This window comes from Macaca mulatta, chromosome 6 (genome assembly GCF_049350105.2).
Source record: "Macaca mulatta isolate MMU2019108-1 chromosome 6, T2T-MMU8v2.0, whole genome shotgun sequence".
NCBI classification, from domain to species: Eukaryota; Metazoa; Chordata; class Mammalia; order Primates; family Cercopithecidae; genus Macaca; species Macaca mulatta.
In genome coordinates this window covers 81,611,759-81,635,077 of record NC_133411.1, presented here as the reverse complement: position 1 = coordinate 81,635,077, position 23,319 = coordinate 81,611,759, and the positions used below count along the sequence as shown (strand labels likewise).

The following is a 23,319-nucleotide window of genomic DNA, read 5'->3' as shown; positions in this document are numbered from 1 at the left end:
GCCGGGCGAGGTGCCGGGCGACTGTAGTCCCAGCTACTCGGGAGGCTGAGGCGGGAGAATGGCGTAAACCCGGGAGGCGGAGCTTGCAGTGAGCTGAGATCAGGCCACAGCACTCCAGCCTGGGTGACAGAGCGAGACTCCGTCTCAAAAAAAAAAAAAAAAAAAAAAAATTCATTCATAGTTTTTGGTTGTAATGAGAAATAGGCAGAGGTTGCAGTAAGCCAAAATGACTCCACTGCACACCAGCCTGGACGACAGAGTGAGACTGCATCTCAAAAAAAAATAACAAAATAAAAGTACCAGCAAGACTTTCTGTTGAACTAGACAACTGATTCCAAAGTTTGTATGGTAAAATAATTAAAAGCAATTAGGAAAAGTCTGAAAAATAAGAACAATAAGGAGGTAATGACCTACAGGATATTAAAATATTTTCTGATATAAAATATTTTAAATATGATACTGGCACATAAAGTGACAGATCAATAAACAGCATAAAAGCCCCCAAAATAAAATCACATACATATGGGAATTTAGTATATTAAAGAGGTGGCATCTCAAACCGGTGAGGAAATGATGGGATTTTTCAAAAAATGATATTGGGACAATGAAGGATATATGTAGAAAATAGTTTAGTTGAATCCATACTTTACACTGTGCTCCAAAAAAAATTCCATATGAATCAAAGATTTAAATGTTAAAAAAAAAAAAAGTATTACAAGAAGCCAAGGAGGGATTATTTTATAACTGTGGAGGAAGAAAGGCATAATTATAATACAAAACTCAAAAAATTTCAATTATCAAGATTACAAACACATATACTCTTTGACACAGTGCTTCTATTTTTAGAAAATAGTTTTACCTCTGTCCTCCAACATATATACACTTAGAAAATATCTCTGAAAGGGTTACAGAACAAACACCTTGGTTGCCTGTGGGAAAGAAAGTTTATATTTGAGGGGACAGGGAGATGTTTTACTACATACCCTATTATATTGTTTGTTTTGGAGACAGGATCTTACGCTGTTGTCCAGTCTGGAATGCAATAGTGCAATCATAGCTCACTGAAGCCTCTAACTCCTAGGGCGAAGTGATCTTCCTGAGTAGTGAGGACTATGAGCATGAGTAATCATGCCCAGTCTATACTGGTTTTTGAATTTTGAACCATATAAATATACTGTCTATTCAAAAACACTATAGGAAACATGGGCAATAAAAAGAAGCATGAATGAGATAGAAATCTGATCTAATTCTACCTGTATTAAGACTTTGGTATATTTTCTTCCAGCTTTCTATATAGGCTTTTGTGTGTGCACCTATAATTCTTTTACAAAGTTTGAATCAGTTTGTACAAGTTTACAGTTTTCACTTAACATTATTTTTAAACATTTGCAATGTCATTAAAATTCTTCCCTAAATTATTGATAGTTTTCTGTCATAAAGATATAATTTATTGAAGCATTATATGATTCTAAAACAAAACATTTCGTTTTTTAAATTTTTTGTTATTGCAAATAACTCTGAGATAATTTCCTTAAACATTAAATGTTGGGGTTTTAAAAAATAATTTCCTTAGGAAAGAATCAGGACTTTATTATATATATATTTTTTTGAGATGGAGTCTTGTTCTATCACCCAGGCTGGAGTGATCTCAGCTCACGGCAGCTTCCACCCACCCAGGTTCAAGCCATTCTCCTGCCTGGGCCTGCTGAGTAGCTGGGACTATAGGCACACACCACCATGCCCAGCTAATTTTTGTATTTTTAGTATAGATGGGGTTTCACCGTGATGGCCAGGCTGGTCCCGAACTCCTGACTTCAAGTGATCTCCCCACTTCAGCCTCCCAAAGTGCTGGGATTACAGGCATGAGCCATTGCACCCGGCCCTTATTGGTACTTTTATTGGTATAATGTTAATTTTTTATGTTTACATATTAGAATATTAACATATTTATATTAGTTTTTTCATTTTTAATTAAGATTGTAGTAGGGGCAGAAATTCTGCCTTTCCCCTCATAGGACCCTGGTTAAGCCTAAGAATTAAATATGAAATAGATTAAATACTTTAAATATTAAAACTTCTGTAAATTTAAAATAAGTTTTATGGGACACAGGAGTCCTCATAAGGAAATGAAGACCCAAAGAAATAGCAAAACCTGGTCGGGCATGGTAGCTCATGTGTGTTATCCCAACACTATGGGAGGCTGAGGTGGGCAGATCACTTGAGGTCAGGAGTTCGAGACCAGCCTGGCCAACAAGGTGAAAACCTGTCTCTATTAAAAATACAAAAATTAACCGGACATAGTGGCATGCACCTGTAGTCCCAGCTACTCAGGAGGCTGAGGCAGGAGAATAGCTTGAACCCGGGAGGTGGAGGTTGCAGTAAGCTGAGATCATATCACTGCACTCCAGCCTGGGCAACAGAGCAAGACTCCCATCTCAAAAAAAGAAAAAAAAAAAAAAGAAATGGCAAAACGTTTATGCTTTTGTATTAGGTTAAACAGAGAGGCAGTTGTGGAAAAGTAACTAAATTATGTAGGGAGGCTAAAGGAAGATAAGAATTATTTTAACAAGATCTGTTTGTACAGAATTCTCTTGACTATTGAAAAATGTTTCTTTTCTCCTTCTACAGGGAGGGCATCTTTTACATAGGAGTTTTTATCTCCTGTTTTCAAGAAGAAAAAGGGAAGCATCTGCTGTTTTTCAAGTTGCCTTTAGCTCAGAGTAATCCGTATGTCACAGTGGCTTATTTTGGGGTGGCATATTCTGTCACCCTTCAAGGAGGAATTTACGTAAAGTTCACCTTTTAAAGCATACAATTCTGAGTTTTGACAAACATAATTGTGTAACTACTATCACAATCAAGATATAGAATAGTGTCATTATACCCTAAAATTCTTCCATACCCCTTTTGTGTTATTTTTTAAATAAAAAAAAAAAAAACTCACAAAATTTGGTTGGGTGCAGTGGCTCACACCTGTAATCCCAGCATTTTGGGAGGTTGAGACCTGAAGGTCAGGAGTTTGAGACCAGCCTGGCCAATATGGTGAAACCCTGTCTCTACTAAAAATATAAAAATTAGCTGGGCCTGGTGGCAGGCAATTGTAATCTCAGCTACTCAGGAGACTGAGGCAGGAGAATCACTTGAACCTGGGTGGTGGAGGCTGTAGTGAGCTGAGATGGCACCACTTCATTCCAGCCTGGGTGACAGAGTGACTGTGTCTGAAAAGAAACAAACAGACAAACAAAAATCTCACAACATTTTAAGAGGTAAACTTACACTTTTAGGGACATTAATAGATAGTTTTGCTTTTTGGAGGGACATTAATAGATGGTTTACTTCTTGGAAAAATGCACTATAACTGGTATAATTCATATTATAATAATGAATTTTTAATCCTTAGTAATGGTCAATAGAAAAGAGCCAAGAAAATGCTTCTCTTCTTATAGCAGGAGCCTGTACTCACTCTCACAGAGGGTGTGTTATAACAGAAAAGTTAAGGACTGGAGTCATTTTCATTGCCAATTTTTCTGATGCTGAGAACTATTGGAAAGTTTTGGGTGTGTGTTTTTGTTTTTAGAGACAGTGTCTCACTTTGTCACTTAGGCTGGAGTGCAATGGCCTGATCATAGCTCACTGCAGCCTTGAACTGGTCTCAAGCCATCTTCTTGCTTCAACCTCCTGAGTAGCTGGGATTACAAGCATGAGTGACAGTATCTGGCTTAATTTTTCATTTTTCATAAACAGCCATCTTGAGTATGAAGTAGTATCTCGTGGTTTTGATTTGCATTTCCCCAACAATTAGTGATGATGAACATCTTTTCATGTACTTGTTGGCTATTTGTATTTCCTCTTTGCAGAAATGTCTATTCAAGTCTTTTGTCCATTTTCTGCCCATTTAAATAGAAAAGATAAATATTTTAGTTTGCCTAATAGCATACTCATGGCATATCATGCTTATTTTCATAGCTCTGTATCCCTTACTAGATTTGGAGCTTCCTGGGGGCAAGGACTGTGTGTCTTCTCTCTTTGTTACTGTGATGTTCCCTTGAACATAGTAAGAAGTAAACCCAAAAATTAAAGGAATCTGGGCCAGGTATGCTGGCTCATTCCTGTAATCCCAGCACTTTGGGAGGTCAAGGCAGGATCATTTAAGCTCAGGAGTTCAAGACCAGCCTGGGCAACATGATAAGACCCTGGCGCTACAAAAAAATATATTAAAAAAATAGCCAGGCATGGTGGTGCACACCTGTAGTCCCAGCTACTTGGGAGGCTGAGGCCGGAGGATCTCTTGAGCCCAGAGTTTGAAGTGAGCCAAGGTCATGCCACTGCACTACAGCTTGGGTGACAGAGAGAGACCGTGTCTCAAAATAAATAAATAAAGGAATTCTGTCAGTACATACTATGAAAACATATACTCAGATGTAATCCTGGAATATTAATCTCAAGTTCTCTGGTATAGAGAAATGTGAAGGAAAAAAAGCCACGAACACTGGTCCCTCAAATGATCTCGTTTTATCTCTTTTCAAAAAGTTATTAAGGTTTATTAGACTAGAGACAGTGATATTTGTCCCTTACCCCCAAATATTAAAAGATAATAACAGAATATTTGTAAAATTAACATGACTATATACATGAGTCTTTATTTTTCATCTTGGGTGTGTTTTCAATCAAATTGTACATTTCTGAAATAACACTTTGAAATAGAAACATTAATAGTGGTATAACTAAGAATTTTAGCAAGCTTTGGTATAATACAAATGATGGTTAAAATGTAGTCTTTGTTTAAGATGCATTAACAACTTGTGTCTTCCCTTTTGGTATTTGAAAGGTTGCTGTTTGATCAAGACACAGCTCTTAAATCTGAGTTCAGTCTGCATCCTGATACAAGAGGAATGTGCGAAGGTGAGAATGATTCTTTTCATTAAGTAGTCCCTTTAGTTTCCCAGTAAGTCCTCATTTAATGTCATTGATAGGTTCTTGGAAACTGAGACGTTAAGCAAAATAAATTATAAGGAAACCAATTTTACCATAAGCTAATTGTTATAAATAACCGTTAAGCTTCTATAACATATTTCTGGTCACAAGAACATCACTGAACCTAAATAAATGCCAACACACTTCTGATAGTAAACATTGAAATAAATGTGAGCTATATATACATTTAAGAAAGATTAATACAAACGAGTAACGTAATTGTTTGCCCAGTTATTCCACTTCAGGGTTGAGTGTCACCGAAGCCTATCCTGGCAGCTCAGGGCTCAAGGCAGGAGTCAACCCTGGACTGGAGGCCACTCCATTGAAGAATGCACGCACGCACACACACACACACACACTCACACACACACACACAGACACACATACACACACTTGTATTGGGACCATTTAGACATGCCACTGAACCTAACAGGCACATCTTTGGGATGTGGGAAGAAACTGGAGTACCTGCAGGAAACCCATGCAAACATGGGGAGAACATACAAATTCCACAGACAGTGGCCCATGCTGGGAATTGATGTTTTTTTTTTGAGACGGAGTCTCGCTCTGTTGCTCAGGCTGGAGTACAGTGGCATGATCTCGGCTCACTGTAACCTTTGCCTCCTCGGTTCAAGTGATTCTTCTGCCTCAGCCTCACGAGTAACTGGGACTATGTGTGCGCACCACCAGACCCGGCTGAATTTTGTATTTTTAGTAGAGATGGGGTTTCACCATATTGGCCAGGCTGGTCTCGAACTCCTGACCTCGTGATCCGCCCACCTCGGCCTTTCAAAATGCTGGGTTTACAGGCGTGAGTTGATTTTTTAAAATCAATGTTGAAATGAAGTTATTCAAGGACCTGCTGATTACCATTTCATTAACTCCTCTTTTCATCCTTAGTCTTGTTCCTTAATTTTAACAGACTTAGTTTATTAGGGCCTGTTAGACTAGGGACAGCATTGGGGATCATAACTTCCACAAGATGCTAAAGATTCCTAGAAAGGGCAACGGAGGTATTGAAGTGCCACCCATATAACCTTTTTTCTTTTCCAAATCTCTAGCCTAACCCTAGAACCTGTCTATTTGTAAAAGTAAATAATGCTTTTTAATAACCAGTCTTATTTTTCTAGATTAAAATTAGGGCACACACATCCTTAGTAAATATGTATTGTAAACGTGCCTTTCTTCTACCAATTCACTAAACTTCCTGAGGCCACTTCTAGGTTGATTTAAACATTTCTAGAAAAATCTATCACCGATAGTCCTTGTTCAGAAAGACCAATTCTGTGGTAGTTGTTTAAATGATAGGTTGTTTCTCTTTATAGTTTCTTCCTGTGAGCCTTTAAAAAAATCTTTTTTTGGAGGATGTGTGGAAATAAGTGTGAAATAGAAAAACAAAATTCCTAAACATCCACAAAGGTCTTCTAACTTTTGTGTATTTATGGTTCACGGTCTTTTCACTGTACATCATCTCACCTGATACCTAGGTGGGAAGTTACAGTTTCATCTTGGAGTGCTTTTTCTCACATGTAATTGGAAGGGACAGTGTATAATACTGATCTCCAGGATGCCTTCTTATGATGTATAAAGTACCACTAGAAAGGAGTTAGAGGTCTGTTTCAATATTCCAACCAAGTTTAATTTTTTTTTCTTTTCCAAATGGATAAATCTTTACTATGTCGCTGGTTATTAAAAATATTAAAATATAAAAGTATATCATGTAGAAAATGAAAGGTCATGTTCCTTACTCTTCCCTATAATTCTACTCCCAATGAAGTTTATTTAAGCACAAGATCCATGATTCAAAAGGAAAACTAGCAATCATTTTTTAGACTCATTTATTTCTACTAAATGACAGATTGCTCTACATTCAACATCTACATACAAAAAAAGTTATAAAATTGTCCTTGGTTTTGCAAAGATAAATGAAAAACACTAAAATTCTCCAGTCAAACAAGGCATGCAAGGATTTTTATGTTTTTTTTTTGTGTGTGTGTGTGTGTTAAAATAGAGCAAAATAACTTACTGCATTATAAAGGTAAGAGCTGAGTGAGCATGCTACTAATGGAGAAAGTGGGTATTTTCACATAGCCAGTGTTTTTTTCCCTCCTAACTTCATTTGATGTCAGTCAAAACCTTTCACTGGCCATATAGTAAAACAAAAGAATGCAATATGTTTGTGTACATACACTAGTTACTTTATGTACAGTAAAGCAGCGGTCTCCAACCTTTTTGGCACCAGGGCCCAATTTCATGGAAGATAATTTTTCCAAGGATGGTGGTTGGGGGTATGGTTTTAGGATGAAACTGCTCCATCTCAGGTCATCAGGCATTAGAGTCTTATAAAGAGTGTGTAACCTGGATCCCGCGCATGTGCAGTTAACAGTAGGGTTTGCACTCCTATGAGAATCTAATGCTACTACTGATGAGATAGGAGGTGGAGCTCAGGTAATAATGGTGGCTCGCCTGCTGCTTACCTTCTACCGTGTAGCCTGATTCATAACAGGCCACGGATGGGTACTGGTCCATGGTCCAGAGATAGGGGACCCCTGCAGTAAAGGAATAGAGAAGAGAAAATGAAACACTAGAGAAAACTATGCTATATTAGGATATGGTAGAATGAAATTGTTTTCTAACTGAGAATGTATTTCTGGTCTGTAAAAATAGAGTTATGGAGTAAAGTACCAGGTTTTCTTTCTTTTTTTAATTTTTAATTTTTAAGTTTGTGGGTACATAGTAGGTTATATATTTATGGGGTATATGAGATATTTAGGCATGATAATCACATCAGGGTAAATGGGGTATCCATCACTTTAAGCATTTATCCTTTATATTTCAAACAATCCAATTATATTCTTTTATTATTTTACAATGTACAATTAATTAATTTTGACTCTACTCACTCTGTTGTGCTAGCAAACAGTAGGTCTTATTCATTCTTTCTATTTTTTTGTACCCATTAACCATCCCTACATCCTCCTCAGCCCCCAATATTTTTCCCAGCCTCTGGTAACCATCCTTCTACTTCTTATCTCCATGAGTTCAATTGTTGTGATTTTTGGTTCCCACAAATAAGTGAGAATATGTGAAGTTTGTGTTTTTGTTCCTGGCTTATTTCACTTGTGACCTGCAGTTCCATCCACGTTGCAAATGATAGAATCTCATTCTTTTTCATGGCTGAATAGTACTCTACTGTGTATATATATCACATTTCCTTTATCCATTTATCTGCTGATGGACACTTAGGTTGCTTGCAAATCTTGGTTCTTGTGAATAGTGCTAAAATAAACATGGGAGTTCAGATATCTCTTTAATATACCGATTTTCTTTCTTTTGGAAAGGAAAATCCCAGATACCTAGGAGTGGGATTGCTGGATTGTATGGTAGCTATATTTCTGTTTTTGTGAGGGATTGCCAAAGTGTTTTCCACAGTGATTGTACTAATTTACATTCCCACCAACAGTGTATGATGGTTCACTTTTCTCCACATCTTCACCAGCATTTGTTATTGCCTGTTGTTTGCATAAAGGCCATTTTTAACTGGAGTGAGATGATATTTCATTGTAGTTTTGATTTGTATTTCTCTGATGATCCATGATGTTGACTACCTTTTCATATATCTGTTTATCATTTGTATGTCTTCTTTTGAGACATGTTTGTTCAGATCTTTTGCCCATTTTAAAATCCAATTATTGTATTTTTTTCCTATAGAGTTGTTTGAACTCCTTAGGTATTCTGGTTATTAATTCCTTGTCACATGGATAGTTTGCAAATATTTTCTCCCATTCTGTGATATCAGGGTAATACTGTCCACCACTGGGATAGACCTAAAGTACTCCCGTAGCCACCACCACTGGTTCAGACCTGAACCCAGCAGGGTACTGAGTCTTGCCCAAGGCCTGCTGTAGCCATTACCTGGCTACCACCTATGTTCACTACAGCTCTACAATCAGCAGGTAGCAAAACCACCCAGGCTTGTGTCCTTCCCTTCAGTGCAGTGAGCTCCCCTAATCCTCACGCAGGTCTAGAGATGCTGTCTGGGAGCCAGAGACTGGAATAAAAACCCTTAGAAATTTACCTGGTATTCTATTCTACTGTGGCTGAGCTGGCATTCAAACCAAGAGACACAGTCCTTCCCACTCTTCCTTCCCCTTTCCATGGGTGGAAGAGCCTCAACCCCATGGCCACCACTACTATAGGTCCAAGGCGGAATACTGCCAGGCTACTGCCAGTGTTCACTTAATGCCCTAGGGCTCTTCAGTCAGCTTGTGGTGAATGCTGTCAGGTCCGGAACCCACCCTTCAGGGCACTGGGCTCCCCTCTGGCCCAGGGCAGGTCCAGAAATGCTGTTCAAGGTCTTCTCAAATCAGTGATCTCAAAAGCCTCCTTGGTGCTCTATGCATTGTGGCTGAGTGCATACCTAAGGTGTAAGACAAAGTCCCCTTTACTTTTCCCTCTACCCTTCTCAAGCAGAAGGCCTCCTCCACCTTTCTCACCATAGCCACCATAGCTGTCAGTATGCTAGGTCTCACCTGAAACCACATGTCGGAGTCTTAGGTTTTCTTTTAAGTAGACACCTCCTATCTCCTCTTGGAACACATCAGTTTTATCTTCATCCACATTTGTGCTTGTGTCATTGGTTGCCTGTCAAATTGGAATCTAATCTGTCTACAAACCCTGTCATTCACAATAGGCTTTCATTAGTTTACTAAGTGGTGTATGACTCCTAATCCTAAACTGTACCACATGACCATCCTGCCTGCTGCCTTCAAATTAATATGGTCATTGTTCTTAGTATTGACTCCTTGGTCAACAAAAAGTCCTTAGGGATTTTGTTGACCATGGCGATCAACGGAGTCTCTCCACCTGCTGGTATACAAAAGAGGTACTAGGTCCATGTTGGAGTCTACCTCATCCTTTTACATTGCTACGTATTATTCCTGCCAAGACCAGCTTGGTCAGGGAGACCCTGACCCAGCAGCACTAGAGGAATTAAAGACACACACACAGAAATATAGAGGTGTGAAGTGGAAAATCAGGGGTCTCACAGCCTTCAGAGCTGAGAGCCCTGAACAGAGATTTACCCACATATTTATTAACAGCAAGCCAGTCATTAGCATTGCTTCTATAGATGTTAGATTAACTAAAAGTATCCCTTATGGGAAATGAAGGGATGGGCTGAAATAAAGGGATGGGTTGGCCTAGTTATCTGCAGCAGGAGCATGTCCTTAAGGCACAGATTGCTCATGCTGTCGTTTGTGGTTTAAGAACGCCTTTAAGCAGTTTTCTGCCCTGGGTGGGCCACGTGTTCCTTGCCCTCATTCCGGTAAACCCACAACCTTCCAGCATGGGTGTTTTGGCCATCATGAACATGTCACAGTGCTGCAGAGATTTTGTTTATGGCCAGGTTTGGGGCCAGTTTATGGCCAGATTTTGGTGGGCCTATTCCCAACAATTCCATTGTATGAATGTACCTTATTTAATGAATTAATGATATTTAATGTTTTTCAATACTATTACAAAATATGAATATATTAATAGTTATAACTTTGCCTGCTTTTCTGATTATTTCCTTAGAATAACTATCTAAAACTTTGTGCTCAGCTCTTGACATATATTTCCCCCTAAAAAGATGTCTCCTTCTCCCTACAATCAATACAGGACATAATTCAGTCTGTGTCAAATAAAAAGTATCTGATTTAGTTTTGCATTTTCAAAGAATACCAGTGTTAGGCCTATTTTAATATTGATAATTCATAATTTTTTTTGTGTGTGAATTGCCTGCATCTGTCTCCAAATTATTTTCATTTTATTATTGATTTATAAGAGCATTTTATATATTAAAGATAGCAAATCTTTGTCATATATATTGTGAATAGTTTTACCCAGTTTTCTGGTTATCTTTTAATATTATTCATGATATATTTTGCAGTGAAGAAATTTTAAGTTTTTGTGTAGTAAAAGCTGTTGGTCTTCTCTTTTAGGGTTTGTTCTTTCTCTATCAGACTTAGAAATACTTCAGTGATCTCAAAACCATAAAGAGATATTTTTAATCTTTATTTCCATTGATTATATTTATAGCTTTTATATTTTTAACATTTGGAGTATTTTGGCATATGAGAAAGGTAGGGTTCAAACTTTATTTTTTTGAAATGGTTAACCAATTTTCCCAATATCATTTATTGAATAATCCATCTTGTTGCCATGGTTTAAAATACCATTGTCATATATTAAATTTCCATATATATGTATGTATGTATGTCCATTTTCTACTTACTGTTTTGTTTCATTGACCTGTTTGACTATTTCTGTGACTGTTTTGTCACTACATTATTTTATTATCCTTAACTTTAGTATAATATATTTCTATATATGGTAGGGAAGATATCCTGTCATACAGAGTAATTGGCCACAGCATTCATCCTAAGTTTCTTTGGTACAAACAGCAAGCTCAATGCAGTATGACATTAATCACAGTGTTCTTCCGATTTACCTTCTTCCAACTTTTGTTAGTGGGTTTTTCTCTGAACTGGGTGGTTTTCTGGAATTCTAATGGAAGAAATGTATGTGTAGATAGATAGATAGATAGATAGATAGATAGATAGTTATTTCTGAGAGATCTCTTCCTTTTCCTGTGTTGTGTGATGAGCTGTGTCTTAGTCAACTTGGGCTGCTATAACAAAATACTATAAACTGGATAGTTCGATCTACAGACATGTAGTTTTCACAGTTCTGGAGGATGAGAAATCCAAAATCAAGGTGCTGGCAGATTTGGTTCTTGGTGAGGACCCTCTTCCTGGATTGTGCGGATGGCTGCTACATTGCTGTGTGCTCACGTGACCTCCTCTTTGTGCTCAGGGAGAGAGAGGTCTGGTTTTTCTCTCTTTTTATAAGGATATTAATTCCAGGAGGGATTATGAGGGCTTCACCCTCAATACCTCATCTAAACCCAACTACCTCCCAAAGATCTTACCTTCTATTATCATCACATTGGCGGGTAGGGCATCAGCATATGAATTTGGCTGGGGCAGGTGTGCACAGGCATTCGGTCTATAACAAGCTGTTTACTACTGTTTGGATTTCCTTGAATCCATTCTCATCTTGTGATCTATACGGGGGTATATTTCTATATTCCTTTCCTTTCCGTTGTTGCTTCAGATGTTCAAAAACCAAAAATCTAGTAATTTCTTTGGATATTTTTCTATGAACTTGGAAAGTTATCTATGTACTTTCTATGTGTATTGGTTGCCTTTATTCATCCTGAGACAAAGAAATATCAAGTATTATTTCATTCAATGTAGTATATGTGTTTCCTCTTAATAATTAAAAAAATTAACAGATAAAAGTGGCAGTTAAGAAATTATGATATACTATAAACATATAAAACAAGCTCAACATCACTGATCATCAGAGAAATGCAAATTAAAACCGCAAGGAGATACCATCTCATGCCTGTCAGAATGGTAATTATTAAAAAGTCAGGAAACAATAGATGCTGGCAAGGCTGTGAAGAAATAGGAATGCTTTTACACTGTTGGTGGGAATGTATATTAGTTCAACCATTGTGGAAGATAGTACAGCGATTCCTCAAGGATCTAGAACCAGAAATACCATTTGACCCAGCAATTCCATTACTGGGTGTAAACCCAAAGGATTATGAATCATTCTACTATAAAGACACATGCACATGTATGTTTACTGCAGCACTATTTATAATAGCAAAGACCTGGAACCAACCCAAATGCCCATCAATGATAGACTGGATAAAGAAAATGTGGTACATATACACCATGAAATACTATGCAGCCACAATCACAGTCCTTTGCAGGGACATGGATGAAGCTGGGAACCATCATCCTCAGCAAACTAACACAGGAACAGAAAACCAAACACTGCATGTTCTCATTCATAAGTGGGAGTTGAACATTGAGAACACATGGACACAGAGAGGGGAACACACACACACACACCTGGGCCTGTTCGGGGTTGAGGGGTGAGGGGAGGGAACTTAGAGGATGCATCAATAGGTGCAGCAAACCACCATGGCACACATATACCTATGTGTGGCACACATATACCTGCACGTTCTGCACATATATCCCCCTTTTTTTAAGAAGAAATAAAAAAAGAAATTATGATATTCTAGATGATTCTTAATGACATTTTGCATGCCTATAAAATTCTTGGGCCATTGCCAAGCAGAGCAATAAAACTGTTGCCAACGTTTTATGATAATGTTTCATTCTAGGCATGCCTTCTCCTGAGATTCAACTTGGATTTAAGCTCAAAGAGGATCTGCAAGAGCAAATGAGTAAAAATAGGATGATGCCTATTCTTAGCGAGGATACAATATTACAGGTGTGTAGCGTGTTGATTGAATACACACTCATTAAAAATTGGAAATGCTATCAGAGTGGCAAATTGCTAATTCTTATTCTTTTTGTCTATTATTTTGCTTCTTTCCTCTTTTCTTATTAATTTTTACCTCTTTCTTAACCAGTCATTCTATTTCTTTGCTGAAACTTTGATGAAAACAATTATTTTAGGAGGGAGGATTTAAAATACAGTTGACCCTTGAACAATTTGGGAGTTAGGGATGCTGACCCTTTGTGCAGTCAGAAATCCACATACAACTTTTGACTCTCCCAAAACTAAACTACTAATAGCCTACTGTTGACTAGAAGCCTTACTGATAGTCAATACATATTTTGTCTTTTATATGTATTATATACTGCATTGTTACAACACAGTAAGATAGAGAAAAGAAAATGTTAAGATGATAAAGAAGAGAAAATATATTTACTATTCATTAAGTGCAAGGGGGTCATCATAAAGATCTTCATCCTATCATCTTCACGTTGAGTAGACTGGGGAAGAAAAAGAGAGAAAGAGGAGGGGTTGGTTTTGCTTTCCCAGGGGTGGCAGGGGTTGAAAAAAATTCATGTGTAAGTGAACCCACACAGTTCAAGCCTGTGTTGTTCAAAAGTGAACTGTGTTTTCTTTTGTCTACTCTTATACCTCTTATGTTTTTCGCCCTTTAGTAGAGATGCAGATATGAGAGGAATAGAGGTTAAAATAGGATGTAATAATTATGAGTTTCATCTCCATTTTATATTAGGGATTATTCTTAAACTTGTGAAGAAGATATAGCCTGTATGGTATAATTTGAGATATAGGCCACTGAAAAGACACTTCTGTTGTCTTGTGTGTGAGTGTATGTATGTGTATGCGCACGCACACACACACACATACTAATAATTTTTACTTTTTTTTGTCTTTTAAAATATGATTTTGACATTTATGTCATTTCAAACTGCATGTAGATTTCTGACAATCAAATTTTTTTGGTGTACAGATTATTATCACCTGCGTACTAAGCATAGTACCTGACAGTTTTTTTTTTTTCTGAACCTTTTCCTTCTCCCATCATTCTCCCTCAAGCAAGCTCCAGTATCTGTGTTTCCCCTCCTTCTGTCCATGTGTTCTCATGATTTAGCTCCTACTTATAAGTGAGAATATGCATTACTTGGTTTTCTGTTTCTGTATTAATTTGCTAAGGATAATGGCCTCCAGTTCCATCCATGTTGCTGCAAAGACATAATCTCATTCTTTTTTATGACTGCATAGTATTCTACCACGTGCCACCATGCCTGGGTAATTTTTGTATTTTTAGCAGAGACAGGGTTTTGCTATGTTGGCCAGGCTGGTCTCAAACTCCTGACCACAAGCGATCTGCCCACTTTGACCTCCCAAAGTGCTGTGATTACTAGCATAAGCCATTGCACCTGGCCTGTTATTCTTTAACTTTTAATAGCCATTTTGACTGGTGTGAGCTGGTATCTCATTGATTTGCATTTCCTGAATAATTAGTATGCTTGTTGACCACATATATGTCTTCTTTTGAAAAGTGTCTGTTCATGTATTTTGCCCACTTTTTTTTTTTTTTTTTTTTTGAGATGGAGTTTTGCTCTTGTTGCACAGTCTGGCGTGCAATGGCACAATCTCAGCTCACCGCAATCTCTGCCTCCCAGGTTCAAAGAATTTTCCTGCCTCTGCCTTCCGAGTAGCTGGGATTACAGGCATGCGCCACCATGCTTGGCTAATTTTTTTGTATTTTTAGTAGAGATGGAGTTTCTACGTGTTAATTAGGCTGGTCTTGAACTTTTGATCTCAGGTGATCTGCCCGCCTCGGCCTCCCAAAGTGCTGGGATTACAGGCGTGAGCCACTGTGCCCGGCTATTGCCCACTTTTTAATGGAGGTGTTTTTTGTTTATACATTTGTATAAGTTTCTTGTAGATTCTGTATATTAGACCTTGGTCAGATGTATAGTTTGCAAACATTTTCTCCCATTCTGTAGGTTGCCTGTCAAATGTTTTGTACCATTCTGTAGGTTGCCTGTTTACTCTGTTGATAGTTTCTTTTGCTGTGCAGAAGCTGTTTGGTTTAATTAGGTCCCATTTGTCAGTTTTTGTTTTTCTTGTGGTTGCTTTTGGAATTTTCATCACCAAATCTTTGCCAGTTCCTATGTCCAAAATAGTATTTCCTAGGTTATCTTCCAGGGTTTTATAGTTTTAGGTTTTATATTTAGATCTTTAATCCATCTTGAGTTGATTTTTATATAAGGTATAAGAAAGGGGTTCAGTTTCAACCTTCTGTATATACTAGCCAGTTATCCCAGCACCATTTATTGAATGAGGAATTCTTTCCCCATTGCTCGTTTTTGTCAGCTTTGCCAAAGATCAGATTGTCATAGGTGTGTAGCTGTATTTCTGGGCTTTCTCTTCTGTTCCATTGGTTTATGTTTCTATTTTTGTACCAGTACCATGCTGATTTGGTTATGGTAGCTTTTTACAGTTTGAAGACAGGCAATGTGATTCCTCCTGCTTTTTCTTTTTGCTTAGAATTGCCTTGGCTATTCGGGCTCTTTTCTGGTTCCATATGAATTTTAGAATAGTTTTTTCTGGTTCTGTGAAGGATGTCATAGCATTGAATCTGTAAATTGATTTGGGTGATACGGCCGTTTTAACAATATTGAGTCTTCCTATTCATGAGTATGGAATGTTCTTCTGTTTGGGTCATATATGATTTCTTTGAGCAGTGTTTTGTAATTCTCATTGTAGAGATCTTTCACCTTCCTAGTTAGCTGAATTCCTGGTTTTTTGTTTGTTTTTGTTTTTGTTTTGTTGTTGTTGTTTTACCAATTATGAATGGGACTGTGTTACTTTTGACTGTCAGTTTGGTGTTGCTCTTGGTGTATAGAAATGCTACTGATTTTTGTACATCAATTTTGTATTCTGAAACTTTGCTGAAGTTGCTTATCAGCTCAAGGAGCTTTTGGGCAGAGACTGTGGGGTTTTCTAGATATAGAATAATGTCATCTGCCAACAGAGATTAGTTTGACTTCCTCTTTTTTTATTTGGATGCCTTTTATTTCTTTCTCTTACCTGACTGTTCTGGCCAGGACTTCCAATACTATGTTGAATAGGAGTGGTGAGAGAGGGCATCCTTATCTTGTTCTGGTTTTCAAGGGGAATGCTTCCAAGTTTTGCTCATTCAGTATGAAGTTTGATGGTGACTGCGGCTTTGTCATAGGTGGCTCTTATTATTTTGAAGTATGTTCCTTCAATGCCTAGTTTATTGAAAGTTTTTAACATGAAATGATTTGAATTTGATTGAAAGCCTTTTCTGCATCTGTTGGGGTAATCATGTGGTTTTTGTCTTTATTTCTGTTTATGTGGTGAGTCACATTTATTGATTTGAGTATGTTGAAGCATTCCAGAGATAAGGCCTACTTTATCCTGGTGAATTAGCTTTTTGTTGTGCTAATTCACTTTTGGTTTGTTAGTATTTTGTTGAGAATTTTGATGAACATCTATGTTCATCAAGGATATTAACCTGAAGTTTTCTTTATTTGTTGTGGCTCTGCCAGGTTTTAGTATCAGGATTATGGTGGCCTCATAGAATGAGTTGGGGATGAGTCTCTCCTCCTCAATTTTTTGTAATAACTTCAGTAGGAATGGCACCAACTCTTCTTTGTACATCTGTTGTAATTCAGCTGTGAATCTCTCTGGTCCTGGGCTTTTTTTAGTTGGTAGGCTGTTTATTACTGATTTAATGTCAGCACTCTTTATTGGTCTATTTAAGTATTCAATTTCTTCCTGATTTAGTTTTGGGAGGATGTATGTGTCCAGGAATTTATCCATTTCTTCTAGAATTTTAGATTTATGTGCATAGAGGTGTTGATAGTTGTCTCTGATGGCTATTTGCATTTCTGTGGGGTCAGTGGTAACATCTTCTTTGCCATTTCTAATTATGTTTATTTGGATATTCTCTCTTTTCTTCTTTATTAGTCTACCTAGAATTCTGTCTGTCCTATTAATTTTTTCCAAAGAACCAACTCCTGGATTTGTTGATCTTTTGTATGGTTTTTGTGTCTCTGTCTCCTTCAGTTCAGCTCTGATTTTTGGATATTTCTTGTCTTCTGCTAGCTTTGAGGTTGCTTTGCTCTTGCTTCTCCAGTTCTTCTAGTTGTGATGTTTGGTTGTTAATTTGAGAAATAAGATCCTTTTGAGACAAGCAAATGCTCAGGGGATTCATTACCACCAGAACTTCCTTACAAGAGCTCCTAAGAAGCACTAAATATGAAAAGTAAAGATTGTTACCAGCCACAACACAAACACACTTAAGTACACAGACCAGTGACAGTATAAAGCAACCATACAAACAAATCTGCATGATAACCAGCTAACAACATGATGGCAGGATCAAATCCACACATATCAATACTAACCTTCAATATAAATGAACTAAATGTCCCCATTAAAAGGCACAGAGTGTCAAGCTGAATAAAGAGGTATGACCCAGAGATAAGCTGTCTTCAAGAGACCCATCTCACATACAGTGATACCCATAGGCTCAAAATAAAAGGTTGGAGAAAAATCCACCAAGCAAATAGAAAACAGAAAAAAGCAGGTGATGCCGTCCTAATTTCAAACAAAACAGCCTTTTAGAAACAAAGATCAGAAAAGACAAAGAGGGGCATTCCCTTCCCTAGTCCATAGCAAGAAAAAGAAGGGCACTACATAATGGTAAAGGATTCCATTCAACAAGAAGACCCAACTGTTTTATATCTGTATGCACCCAACTCAGGTGCACCCATATTCATGGAGCAAGTTCTTAGAGACCTAAGAAGAGGCTTAGACTCCCACACAATAATACTGGGAGACTTCAACACCACACCAACAGTATAAGACAGATTATTGAGGCAGAAAATTAACAAAGAGATTCAGGACCTGAACTCAACACTTGACCAAATGGACCTAGTAGACATCTACAGAACTCTCCACTGGAAGACAACAGCATATACATTCTTTTCATTGCCACATGGCACATACTCTAAAATTGACCCTGCAATCGGACATGAAACAATTTTGAGGAAACTCAAAAAACTGAAATGATACCAACCACACTCTTGGACCACAGCGCAATAAAAATAGAAGTCAAGGCCAAGAAAATTGCTCAAAACCGTACAATTACACAGAAATTAAACAACTTTCTCCTGAAGGACTTTTGGGTAAATAATGAAATTAAGGCAGATATCACGAAGTTCTTTGAAATTAATGCGAACGAAGACACAACTTACCAGAATCTTTGGAACACAGCTAAGGCAGTGTTAAGAGAGAGATTTATAGCACTGAACACCCACATCAAAAAGTTAGAAAGATCTCAAATATATATATATATATATATTTTTTTTTAAAGTAAATGTCATGGGGAAAAGTAAGGAATGAATCTGTTAGCACCCTGGTATAAATAAGTTAGCTAACTAGAGATAAGGAAGGGAAGGGAAGATACATACATTGTAGTAGCAGAAACTGACAGCATTTCCCAAAAGTTAATATGAAGGTCTACTTAATATCATACCTAGGAAAGTGTATCAAATAAATGATCTCTGATAAAAACCAAAACATTTAACACCAAATATCTTTCCTTGAAATTGAGAGCTCTATATCTGGCTTCTAATAACTCACTTAAAAATTAATTTTGTAACTTCTGAGATCAGAAAACATAACATTTATTTCCTCTGGCTTCAGTAAGTGTGAAATAGGAGATAATAATTATTTTTCTTTCCGTTTATTTCAGACACATTTGCTATGTGATTATTGTCCCAGGAACTGTATTATACCTCAGAACATGGTTTAAAAAGTTTGATTATCAGACCCATTTGGGTAGCTTTTTAAATATATGGATGCTCAGACCCATACTTGGGTGGAACCTGGGAATGTTCAGTTTTCAAAAGCCTTCCAATTAATTTCTAATATTCAGTCAGCTTGGAACAATCGCCTTAAAGGACTTGAAGAGTTAATAAATGTATTCTTCAAAACTTTATCATCAGATAGTAAAGTAGCCATCTGCTGAGTATGGGCTTGTTGTAAAATTACGTTAAGAAGGATAAGTGAAGTATTGGATATTTGTTTATTTTTTAAAAACTTTCATTGGAAAAATAGATACCTCCTTTAACTTTCTTTTATATCCCTACTTTTGTCTACAGTAAAAGGTAATGTAATCCCAGTGTTTGAACATCTGTAGTAAATTTTAATTAATACTCTTTTATAAATTGATGAATGTTGCTTCTTTCATTGTTTTCTTTTATCCTATCAAAATAAACCTTTTGAAATTTAACTATATGAGAGAAACTGACTTTATCAGATAAAGAAATTAAGATACCTGAAAAGGCACTTTCTCAGAGTTTTTTTTTTTTTTTTTAATTTGTTGTTTTGCAACTGGAATTAGATTTCTAAGTAAATTCTAAATAATTATGAAACAGGTTTCTAAATAAATTCTCCCCAGATACCAATATTGACATTTCAACTTTAAAGAAGACATTTTAGAAATGATGAGCTATTTTAAATAAGAACAAACAATGAAGAAATAGAGGATCTTTGATTTGATATATGTCATCTTGATTTTTTTAAATGTAGGCAGCAATCTTTAAAAATATTTTATTCTCCTCATTTTTGTTGGGTCTTATAAAATACCATTTCTAGTTCTTTACATGTATGCTATATGGCAAGCAGTTTTAAAACTTTACATGAATAGATTTTGGTTTGTTTGGAGAGTTTAGTGATATGCCTGGAGAGATAATGGAGACATGGGTGTGTCAAAATTAGAGGGGCATGATGGTTCATTTTATGTGTTAACTTGGCTGGGTCACCGAATGTTCAGATAGTTGGTCAAACATTATTCTGGATATTTCTGTGTTTTTGAATGAAATTAACATTAAAGTCAGTGGACCTGAGTAAAGCAGACTGCCCTCCATCATGTGGGTAGGCCTCATCAGTTGAAGACCTGAGTAGAACAAAAAGACCTGCCTCTCCCTGTAAGAGAGAATTCTATAGCAGACTGTCTTTAGATTTTATCAGCAGCATTCGCTCTCCCAGATGATTTCCTGCTGGCCTTTAAATTTCATCTGTACTATTGGCTGTTCTGCTTCTCTGCCTGTTGACCTTTAGACTGGAACTATACCATTGGCTCTCTGTCTCTCGAGCCTGACAGGTCACACTGCATATTTGCACTTGCCAGTTTCCATAATTGTGGGGGCCAATTCCTTATAATAAATCTCTTTCTACATATGTACACATCCCGTTGGTTCTGTTTTTCTGGAGGATCCTGACTAATACAGTGGGCATCACTGGTCTCATAGTCAGTTTTTGGTCATCTAGAAGATACTTGTTGACAGGGAGTAATGATTAATTGAATTATACAATTATTACCAGTAGGCTGCTTCTTTTACCTCAGGACTATTTATCTGAGAGTTGTAAATACAACTTGAATCTCACTTTCCTTTTCCCTTTTGCAGCCTCCATCTTCTACGTTTATCCAGATTCAGAGAGAGAATCAGTTAAAATGAGCATTAAAGAGAACTTTGAAGGGGAAATAAATAACCACAGGCTTGTCTGATGAGTGTGTAATAGAAGAAGGATCAGGGATGGCAAGGCCAGAACTAATGGAGAGATTATGCACTGCATGGTCTTTTAAAGCCCCAGTGGGCAGGTAACATTCTCTCCTCCTAGCTGCCTCACTGAGTAATAAATTGCTGGGCTACTCAAATGCAATGTCACTTTTCTAAAGTTAGGTACCCCTGACTCTACTGAGCTGATCACTACTGCCAATGGTATACTTTTCCTGGCTCTTTAACTCATCCTAACTTGTTTCCTAAAATTGCTGTCTCTGTTCAGAAGTTGCAATGACTTAAGAATATTTCTGGCCAGGCACGGTGGCTCAAGCCTGTAATCCCAGCACTTTGGGAGGCCGAGACGGGTGGATCACGAGGTCAGGAAATCGAGACCATCCTGGCTAACACGGTGAAACCCCGTCGCTACTGAAAAATACAAAAAACTAGCCGGGCGAGGTGGCAGGCGCCTGTAGTCCCAGCTACTCAGGAGGCTGAGGCAGGAGAATGGCGTGAACCCGGGAGGCGGAGCTTGCAGTGAGCTGAGATCCGGCCACTACAGTCCAGCCTGGGTGACAGAGCGAGACTCCGTCTCAAAAAAAAAAAGAATATTTCTGGGAAGAAGTAGGATGAAAATGGGGTTTTAGCACCTAACTTAGCTGGAGTAAAGACAATTCTCATTCAGTGGTTAAATCGCTGTGTATTTAAGTTGTGTTTAGATCCTAGTGAGTGGATGTCAACATTTAAGAATACTGAAGCAGTACACAGATGGTACCATATGTCCAGAGGGAACCCTCTAAAAGGCAGTTGTATGGATATTTGGAAATATTTTAAAATATTTATATAGATGACCAAGTTTGGGTACCTCACTCTGAAAGAAAGATATCTTAAGCAAATGTTGTTAGCAATTCATCCAGGTACTTCAAACACTTACTGAATACCAGTAACTGCTATTCTGGTCTATCAAATGTGAAGGTAGTTTGTGTGAGACATTCAGTGTGTCATGGAGAGCCAGGATTGGTTGGGCTGATCCGGCAAGCCAGACTTCTTCCACTCCACTCCCAGTTATCCATAAATCAGTGAAAGACGATGTTCTCAGATAGCAGGAGATTGCTTTTTTGGTTGAGGGTATAGAAATATATTTGCTTCTTTTCTAGATCCTCTAAATTAACACAATTAACCTCTCTTACCTCTCACATCCTAGCTCCAAAACAATAACAACAACAACAACAACAACAACAAGAAAACTGCAGTTTAATGGCCTTGTCAAAATGCAGTGGGGTAAAGACAGGGGAAAGTGCAGTCACATGTATTAAAAAGATAGATACCAATTTGGTGTTTCTTATGAAAAAATTGATTGACATGTATTCCTGCATATTGTTCATTAACAAATTAACAGCTCCAGCCCCCACTTTTATTCAATGGCATTAGCTCTTGGTTGGTAGTTCTGTCTATAGAGGAGGAAAAAAATCAGCTGTCAGGAGCAACCTTCCTTCCTACTTGCTTTCTTACCTTTTGCATTTACCTTTTGCACTTTTGGAGGCCAACATGGGCAGATAGCTTGAGCCCAGGAGTTCAGTGTAGAACCTTATGTAGGTAGAGTCAAACGAATAATTAGTCCTCAACAGGAAAAGTCACTGGTCCTTTAGTAAGATAAATGAAGTGAATATTACAAATATTTGAAAAATTACTTTGCAGAGACACAGAAATATCTTGTGTGTAAGTATACCCTGTTGAATTAATTCTTGGAAGCGTCTGGGTTTGTCTCTTGACATTTCTTCTTATCTCTGGCCTCTGAGCTCTGTAAAGCCTACTTAGGAAGTATATAGGTGTGAAACTAATGTAACTTTGGAGTGTTTAGGGATGCATTATCAATAAATAATACTGAGCATTAATTGGAGAAGGTTGAGGTTATCACATTGCTTTGTTTGTATTTTTTGACATAACTTGCATATTGTTAATTAACGAGTTAACATCTCCAGCCCCCACCTGTATGGAGTGACATTAGCTCTGTATTGGTATTAGTGTAATCATGAAAATGCTTGCAAGTTCAGCCTAATGGCTTTATTTTCAGAGAGCTTTATAACTGATCTTAGAAACAAACATAAAGGGCCCCTAAAGAGAAGTCTTTTACTAAAGATCTTTGATGCTAATATTAACAGTAAAGATTCCTTTTAAAGTGACAAAAGCCAGTATGTTGTGAACTCTTAAAATGGAAGCATATTGTCAGTGCATTTTATCTTTTTTGAAAGGGACACAACAACTTCAGATTTTCTGATATTAATTAAGAATTAGGCAGAATCAGTTTTGAGATGGGGTCTCTGTCATCCAGGCTGGGATGCAGTGGTGCAATCATAGCTCACTGCAGCCTCAACCTCCCTGGGTTCAGGTG

The 23,319-nt window shown here is 37.5% G+C and overlaps 1 protein-coding gene across 2 annotated transcripts in view; it reads left to right on the top strand.

The window, feature by feature from the left end:
- ANKRD31 (ankyrin repeat domain 31) overlaps positions 1 to 23,319 on the top strand; it is a 159,067-nt gene that overhangs the window by 997 nt on the left and 134,751 nt on the right. For both annotated transcript variants that reach the window (XM_078004866.1, XM_001099787.5), the window contains exons 2-3: positions 4,829 to 4,902; positions 13,223 to 13,332. In XM_078004866.1, the coding sequence (XP_077860992.1) occupies positions 4,829 to 4,902; positions 13,223 to 13,332 (184 nt within the window). The remainder of the gene's footprint in view (positions 1 to 4,828; positions 4,903 to 13,222; positions 13,333 to 23,319) is intronic.